The following is an 8629-nucleotide window of genomic DNA, read 5'->3' on the forward strand; positions in this document are numbered from 1 at the left end:
CTGAGAGAGCACAGTTAGATCGAGGTTGCAGCGCGGTCTAGGGCGCAGATATTACGAATATTGGCCGAGAGAGGGCGCGGTTCCGCAGCTAAAAGCTTGGCCAGGAGACCCTCAGCGCACCGACCGGCTATCGAGGCGCAGGCGCAGAGGACCGAAGGAGCGGCTTAATATATTATGTTGCAGAGGGATAATTTGAGAAGAGAGGGCGTGGTTCCAAAAGCGACGCAAACATGGAGGTGTGGCTCAACCAAATTACCCCTCGCCTATTTGTCGCTGCCCTTGAGGGCGTGGACTGGGTGCTTCTTTTCGGAATGAGGGCGGGCCGAATCGCGTTTTTCCTCCGCGTTGGAGGCGTCGCTTAGGGCGGGCCGTCGAATCGTCGTTCAGCGATTGGCTGCTTCACTAATGGGTCGTGGCCAGACGGGCCGTCCATCCCCAGTGCGGTCACTTCCTGTGGAGTTTCCCCATCCCTGGGAGGAGGGAGGAGGGGGAAGAGGACGAGGGGGAGGAGGGCGGTCGTCCGGGGTTAGGTTGAGGGGGGGCGTCGGTCCTTTCTGGGCGGGGGATGACTCACAGCCCATCCCATCTCCCCGACGCCGCCCGCCCGCGCAGTGCTAGCTCCGTGGCTTAGCGGAGGAGGAGGCGGTGGAGAGCTGGGGGGAGGGGGACTCTTATTTTGTTAGGGGGACCGGGCCGAGGCCCGACCGGCCTGGCAGGGCTCGCCCGCGGCCGGGCGTCATGTCTCATGCGGCCGAGCCAGCTCGGGATGGCGTAGAGGCCAGCGCGGAGGGCCCTCGAGCCGTGTTCGTGCTGTTGGAGGAGCGCAGGCCGGCCGACTCGGCTCAGCTGCTCAGGTGCGGGGCCGGCAGGGGCCGGGAGTGCCGAATGGGGCTCCCGGGGGGCCTGATCTGGGGGGCAGCGGGGGCCCTGGACTGGGATTGGAGGCCCTCGGCCTAGGCTTGGAGGACGTCGGGGCGCCAGTCTTGTGGGGGCACCTAAGGAATCCGGCAGTGGCCTGCTTGGACTGTGGCTTAAAAGAGTCGTGGGAGTGCATTAAGCGGGGCCTGGGTCAGGTTTGGGGAACCCTTGACTGCGTCTAGAGGGGCCGATTCTGGAGTATCCAGAAACTGAACTTGGCGGACTGGGACTCTGATTAGAGTCTGAATTCGGGGGTTTTCAGTCAGACATGAAGGGAATGAATTTGAGGGGACACTGTCAGGTGAGGCACTGATTTTAAGGGAATCCTGGAATCTTCTTCCCTCAGTGTGGGAGAAGGGGTCCTGAGGGACAGAAGTGCTGTCTTGGGAGCTTGGTGCCTCTCAGTGGCTGGTTGCTGTGCTTGGTGATAACATGAATCTGGAGGGATTTGCAGGTATCTCAGATATGCTGTCTGGGACCAGCCTTGTGAGTGTGTGTGAATGAACAAGAGAAGCAACATTCAGCAAGACTTGACCAGAATAATATTTTCTCCCCTGCCCACCCACCCAGCTGGGGCAGATCCCAGGGATAGTGGAAAAGCCCTCTTCCCACACCTGATAAGGGCCTGAATGGGAGACAGCCAGTCAGACAGAGGGTGATGATGTTACCTCTTAGCTCAGACAAGGCCTCAGACCTTGTTTGGGAACCCAGAGGAGGCTCTTGTTCATGCTGCTACTTGCTCTAGCCTCTCAGCCCTTCCCAATTCCTAGTCCCACACCCCTCTTCTTTTTATTTTATGTTTTTTCTATCTCCGACCTCCTGGGGATAATCTTGAATCTGTCCATAGAGCTGGAATAAGTACAGATTGCACCATCCCTGCCTGGGTGGGTCCCCTCTGGCCTCTTCTCATCCTCACTTCCATCAACGGGCTTTGGAGCCCCAGCCCTCCCTGCTCATCCCAGCGCGCCCATCTCTTCCAACTTCTATGCAATGGGTGTGTGAGCTTGTCGGGGGCTGGGCGGGGGGCGGGGGGGGGTCTTTGCCTCCTTTGTGCCTGGGATTGTGCTGAGCTCAGTGGCTTCCCCGAGCTTCCTCTTCCCAACTTCCTGGGTGGTTTTAGGGTTCTATCTGAGGGTGAGGAGAGGAAGGAAGAGAGATCCTTGGGGAGGGGAGAGGATTCTTGTCAAGTGAAGTCACCAGCAATCTCTCAGGATTCTAAATCTTTGGCTAAATTGAAGGATGCGTATTCATCTACCACATGTGTGTTAAGTGTCCCTTGCTCTCTAGGGCTGAGCACAGCCCTTCTGTATATCGATTCACCATCTTCTAATTACTCTGTAACAACCTAGATCATCGCAGTAGTGGACATAGTTAAAAGGGAGGGGTGTATTTGGCTTATTTTGTGTGACAGTGCGTGTTGGTGTTGGGGGTGTGTGTGTGTTTTGATCTATCCAAAAAAACAGGAGAAGGCTGGGCAGGCTCCTCCGGCTAAGAAAAAAATGCTTGTATAAAGTGGATCAACCACCTAAATTCTCCCTCCTGTCTGTTGGAGCAAGGGGAGCCTTTGATATTTCTATTTTATATTTGGGCATGTGTTGGCATCCCGTGAACTCTGGCTGGGGCTGGGAGAAACTCATTTATGAAATGGTAGATCTTTACATTGAGTGAATTATTCCCAGTTCTCTTTGTGATGCATTCAGTTTGTGTTACAAGGGACTGTTATGCTGAGGGATGCCCCCACTTGCTGTGTGTGTGTGTATGTTTATGTTTACACATATACCTGGGCTCACATTCAGTTGTAAAGAAAACAGTAGGGGGTTGGCCAGGTGCAGTGGTTCACGCCTATAATCCCAGGGAGGCCAAGGCAGGCAGATCATGAGGTCAGGAGATCGAGACCATCCTGGCCAACAAGGTAAAATCCCGTCTCTACTAAAAATACAAAAATTAGCTGGGTGTGGTGATGTGTACCTGTAATCCCAGCTACTCAGGAGGCTAAGGCACAAGAATGGCTTAAACCCAGGAGGTGGTGGTTGCAGTGAGCCGAGATGGCACCACTGCACTCCAGCCTGGTGACAGAGAAAAAAAAATAGTAGGGAGTATAGAGGCTGGGAAAACTCTGAATAGGAAGTCAGGAATTCTTCCATAAAGTGAATTGTTACTCCTAAATTCTGTTTCCTTCAAACCCAGGTTCTACACTGTTGGGGTTGGGATGCAGGCGTTCTTATTATTCTGACTCTTAAGGGACTATGAGTAACACAGTGGGGAGGGGAAAGAGGAATGAGAGGGAAGGAGGTGGGAATTCATGGTGGTGTGGTACCCAGGAAGGTGGCCAAACATGAGGGGCTTGTGTTCTTCTGTTCTTTCTCCCCGTCTCTGTCTGTCTGTCTGTCTCTCTCTCTTTCTCTGTCTCAGGGGAGGGCAGGGGAATAAGATCCTTCATTCAATCACTAACCACCACCCCACCTCCCCCTCAGCCTGAACTCTTTGCTTCCGGAATCCGGGATTGTTGCTGACATAGAATTAGAAAACATCCTTGATCCTGACAGCTTCTACGAGCTCAAAAGCCAACCCTTACCCCTTCGCTCAAGGTATGTATGACTTGTCTATCTGAGTCCCCTCCCAATTCCTCCGCACTCCTCTCTCCTCTTGATGGGCAGAGGCCCTCAGTATCAGCCCAATCCAGTCTTTCACTAGCCTGTATTTTCCAGATGGTAAAATTAGGGGCCAGAAAGAGCATGATCACACAGGAAAGCAGGTTGCCAAGCTAGGATTCCAGTATCTCTGTCAAGACCTCCCCTGCCTCCCCACAACCCACCTGCACACCCATTGATGCACCAGGGTTTCAGCCTCAGGTGTTCCAGCTGGCCTGGAGTGCCCAGAGATAGGGCGTGGCCTGCTTAAACTCACGCCCCCAGGTGGGCGGGGCCATACCTCTAGCCCCAACTCAGCCCCTTCCCACACTACCCACTCACCCACCCTCAGCCTTTGAGGAGCCCCTGCTGGTCTCTTTCCCCAAGCTTGGAAGTCTAAATGTGCTGAGTCATCGGCCCGGGCTCTGAGAGAGGGGAGGGGACGTGGAAGAGGGGCAGGAAGAGAGGATTGTGAAATCTCTGAGATTTTCAAAACTGACTAGCTCCTGGGACCAAAGGCCCAAGCAGGGGAGGAAGAGGAACCTGGGGCTTCTCCTATGGCTTAGCGCCCACCCCCAGGAACTCAGAGAGCTTCTCCGGCCTCACATTGGGCTTAGGAGCCCTGTGTATCCACGTTCTGCTGCCACAGCCTCAATTCTGCTTCTTCTGCTCCTTTAAATAGGACAAACCCCCTCTTGCAGAGCTGAACAATGGCATCTCCACTTAATATATGAACAGACTCAAATCTAGGCTTCAGTATTAGGACTAAAGGCTAAAACTCCCCCACCAGAGTGACCTCCAGTGTGTCCCCCATCAGATTGTTACCTCTGAGAGCCACTACCAAGCTTGGTTCCTGTGTCTCTACTTCTACATTGTGGTCTCAGAAGGCAGAGAATAGACCCGGTTCCTGTGTCCCATCACACTATGACCCTTTAGGCTTGGGACGAGAGTTTTAGCTTACCTAAAATATGGCCCCATATTTCCCATTCCACAGCCTCCCAATATCACTGCAGGCCACGCCAGCCACCCCAGCTACACTCTCTGCATCGTCTTCTGCAGGGGGCTCCAGGACCCCTGCCATGTCGTCATCTTCTTCATCGAGGGTCTTGCTGCGGCAGCAGCTAATGCGGGCCCAGGCACAGGAGCAGGAAAGGCGTGAGCGTCGGGAACAGGCCGCCGCGGCTCCCTTCCCCAGTCCTGCACCTGCCTCTCCTGCCATCTCTGTGGTTGGCGTCTCTGCTGGGGGCCACACATTGAGCCGTCCGCCCCCTGCTCAGGTGCCCAGGGAGGTGCTCAAGGTAAGGTGAGATCCAGAGGCCCTGGGAGGGGGCTCCTGGTGACTGAGGAGTGGTCCTAGGAGCTAGGGATGGCCTCAATGTGCTGGTGATTTGGGGGCAAGATCTTAGGGGCTGTAAGAAAGGTCCCTGGTACTGTTTTTTTGTTTTTGTTTTTGTTTTTTGTTTTTCAGATGTTTTGCTCTTGTTGCCCAGGCTGGTGTGTAATGGCATGATCTCGGCTCACTGCAACCTCCGCCTCCTGGGTTCAAGCAATTCTCCTCCCTCAGCCTCCCAAGTAGCTGGGATTACAGGCGCAAGCCACCATGCCCAGCTAATTTTTTGTATTTTTAGTAGAGACCATGTTGGTCAGGCTCCATTCGAACTCCTGACCTCAGGTGATCCGCCCGCCTCGGCCTCACAAAGTGCTGGGATTACAGGCATGAGCCACCTCGCCCCGCCCCCTGATACTGTTTAAATGATCTGTGCTCATGTCTCATGTGTGTTTTGGGTTTCTGAGGTGATCTTGTAAAATTGCGAGGGGTTCTTGGGGGCCATGAGGATGTCTTGGTGGACCATGGAGGGTCATGAGTGCCCCAAGTGGGCTCTGGCTTTGTAGGAAGAGCTTTGTGTGTGTGTGATACATTAGTTATTTGGCCATTGGGGGGTATTGGGAAGCATTGTATGGTTCCCAGGTCTATTAGGTGGTGTCAGAGACTAGGTGGGGAATCTTGGGGACTGTGACAGGGTTTTCCAGAAACTATGAGGGACCCTGTCAGTCATAGGTGGATCTTGGCAGCTGTGAAGGATTTCTGAGAAACAGAGTTTGGGTCTGGTGGGAGACTCGCCAATATTTTTGGAGTGTTCTCAGATTCTGAGCCCAGCTTGTCTGCCTAAGTCTAGGCACCAATGACTTAGGAGGGTCAGGATGGGGCTCAGAGTCACTCCTTTGAGTCCTGTTCTGCCTTGTCCCCTCCCTTTCCTTGTCTACCTTATTTCACAGGTACAAACCCACCTAGAGAACCCAACGCGCTACCACCTGCAGCAGGCGCGCCGGCAGCAGGTGAAACAGTACCTGTCCACCACACTCGGGCCCAAGCTGGCTTCCCAGGCCCTCACCCCACCACCAGGGCCTGCAAGTGCCCAGCCACTGCCTGCTCCTGAGGCTGCCCACACTACCGGCCCCACAGGCAGCGCACCCAACAGTCCCATGGCGCTGCTCACCATCGGGTCCAGCTCAGAGAAGGAGGTAAGAGGCTACAGCCAAACCTCCTCCCACACTCCCCTCCCAAATTCTTCTAACCCTGTACAATATTTACTTCTTCCCCCAGATTGATGATGTCATTGATGAGATCATCAGCCTGGAGTCCAGTTACAATGATGAAATGCTCAGCTATCTGCCTGGAGGCACCACAGGACTGCAGCTCCCCAGCACGGTGAGGCCCTGAGATGTGAGGTTGGTCTGAAAATTAGGGCATTTCTGTATCACCAAGACCCTACCCAGGCTGGCTGCGTGTATATGAGATCCTTGTCTGGATTGCGCTAAGATAGAGAGGGAGATCTTATGATGAAAACAGGATATGTCAATGCCCTTGGACCTTATTGGACTGCATTGAGAGGTGGGCCGTGTAGACTGTGAGAGATACGGGTGGGGCTTTGCTGTGAGAAGCACCAAGACATGATTTTTTTTTTGTTTGTTTGTTTGTTTTGAGGTGGAGTTTCGCTCTTGTCACTCAGGCTGGAGTGCAGTGGCGTGATCTCAGCACACTGCAACCTCTGCCTCCTGGGTTCAGGTGATTCTCCTGCCTCAGCCTCCTGAGTAACTGGGATTACAGGCGCCCATCACCATGCCCAGCTAAGTTTTTGTATTATTAGTAGAGACAGGGTTTTGCCATTTTGGGTAGGCTGGTCTCAAACTCCTGACCTCAGGTGATCCACCTGCCTTGGCTTCCCAAAGTGCTGGGATTGCATCCATGAGCCACCACGCCCAGCTGAGATGAGAATCTTATAGCAGCTTGAATGTACCAAGGGATTCAGGTCATTGGGACATATACACCAGATCATGTAGTGATTAGTGATTAGGGCTTTTGGTTTTACTTTTTTTTTTGAGATGGAGTTTCGTTCTTGTTGCCCAGGCTGAAGTGTAATGGTGCGATCTCGGCTCACTGCAACCTCAGCCTCTCGGGTTCAAGCGATTCTCCTGCTTCAGCCTTCAAAGTAGCTGGGATTACAGGCGTGCACCACCATGCCTGGCTAATTTGTTTGTTTGTTTGTTTGTTTGTTTGTTTAGTTATTTTTGAGATGGAGTTTCACTCTTGTCGCGCAGGCTGGAGTGCAATGGTGTGTTCTCAGCCCACTGCAAACTCTGCCTCCTGGGTTCAAGCGATTCTACTGCCTCAGCCTCCCGAGTAACTGGGATTGCAGGCATGCTCTACCACATCTGGCTAATTTTCATATTTTTAGTAGAGACAGGGTTTCACCATGTTGGCCAGGATGGTCTCGATCTCTTGACCTGTGATCCACTTGCCTCAGCCTCCCAAAGTGCTGGGATTACAGGCGTGAGCCACCGCACCCCGCCTCATTTTGTATTTTTAGTAGAGACAGGATTTCTCCATGTTGGCCAGGCTGGTCTTGAACTTCCGACCTCAGGTGATCCGCCGCCCGCCTCGGCCTCTCAAAGTGTTGGGATTACAGGTGTGAGCCACTGCACCTGGCCAGTTTTTTTTTTTTTTGAGACCCAGTCTTGCTCTGTCACATAGGCTGGAGTGCAGCGGTGCAATCTCGGCTCACTGCAACCTCTGCCTCCTGGGTTCAGGTGATTTTCGTGCTTCAGCCTCTTGAGTAGCTGGGATTACAGGTGTGCGCCACTGTGCTTGGCTAATTTTTGTATTTTTAGTAGAGACTGGGTTTCACCCTGTGGGCCAGACTGGTCTTGAACTCCTGACTTCAAGTGATCCACCTGCTTCAACCTCCCAAAGTGCTGGGATTACAGGTGTGAGCTACTGTGCCCGGCCTTGAAGCATGTCGAAAGTCTTCAAACTTGCTGTGGGTTATAACAAGTAGTTGGATCTTGTAGTGACTGGAATATAGCAAGTGAACTGTGCCAGGAGGCAGAGTCCTTCTAGTGAGTAGATAAAACTTTCTAGAGCAAGGGATGTACCATTGTAACATTCTGGTTCTGAAACACTCCAAGAGTCTCATAACTTGCTTTATGTATTTATTTATTTTTGAGATGGAATCTTCCTCTGTCACCCAAGCTGGAATGTGCAATGGCATGATCTCGGCTCAGTGCAACCTCTGCCTCTCAGGTTCAAGCGATTCTCCTGCCTCAGCCTCCTGAGTAGCTGGGACTACAGGCACGCGCCATGACGCCCAGCTAATTTTTGTATTTTTAGTAGAGATGGGGTTTCACCATGTTAGCTAGGATGGTCTCGATCTCCTGACCTCATGATCCACATGCTTCAGCCTCCCAAAGTCCTGGGATTACAAGCATGAGCCACTGCACCTGGCCTAACTTGCTTTATTTATTTATTTATTTATTTTTGAGACAGAGTTTTGCTCTTGTTGCCCACGCTGGAGTGCAGTGGCACGATCTTGACTCGTTGCAACCTCCGCTACCTGCGTTCAAGTTATTCTCCTGCCCCAGACTCCCAAGTAGCCAAGATTACAGGTGCCCACCAGCACCCGGCTAATTTTTGTATTTTAGTAGAGATGGGGTTTCACTACGTTGGTCAGGCTGGTCTCGAACTCCTGACCTCGGGTGATCCACCCGCCTCAGCCTCCCAAAGTGCTGGGATTACAGGCGTG

The 8629-nt window shown here is 52.9% G+C and overlaps 1 protein-coding gene across 1 annotated transcript; it reads left to right on the forward strand.

Moving 5' to 3' along the window:
- The first annotated feature begins 453 nt into the window (after positions 1 to 453).
- Positions 454 to 6554, forward strand: LOC116546915 (transcription factor E3). Its single transcript, XM_032273029.1, has 5 exons — positions 454 to 854; positions 3393 to 3506; positions 4543 to 4846; positions 5826 to 6071; positions 6154 to 6554. The coding sequence occupies exons 1-5, from the start codon at positions 739 to 741 to the stop codon at positions 6268 to 6270; spliced, it is 897 nt and encodes a 298-aa protein (XP_032128920.1). The 5' UTR covers positions 454 to 738; the 3' UTR covers positions 6271 to 6554.
- The last annotated feature ends 2075 nt before the right edge of the window (positions 6555 to 8629 follow it).

The sequence above is a fragment of the Sapajus apella genome, unplaced genomic scaffold, assembly GCF_009761245.1.
Source record: "Sapajus apella isolate SASKATOON/1434 unplaced genomic scaffold, GSC_monkey_1.0 scaffold1661, whole genome shotgun sequence".
Lineage (NCBI taxonomy): Eukaryota > Metazoa > Chordata > Mammalia > Primates > Cebidae > Sapajus > Sapajus apella.

Excerpts from the sequence above, each read along its gene's own strand:
- LOC116546915 (XM_032273029.1), top strand. The coding sequence starts at position 739 with ATGTCTCATGCGGCCGAGCCAGCTCGGGATGGCGTAGAGGCCAGCGCG. Across the intron at positions 3,507-4,542 it reads CCCTTACCCCTTCGCTCAAG|CCTCCCAATATCACTGCAGG; the intron begins GTATGTATGACT and ends CCCATTCCACAG. Across the intron at positions 6,072-6,153 it reads GGTCCAGCTCAGAGAAGGAG|ATTGATGATGTCATTGATGA; the intron begins GTAAGAGGCTAC and ends TTCTTCCCCCAG.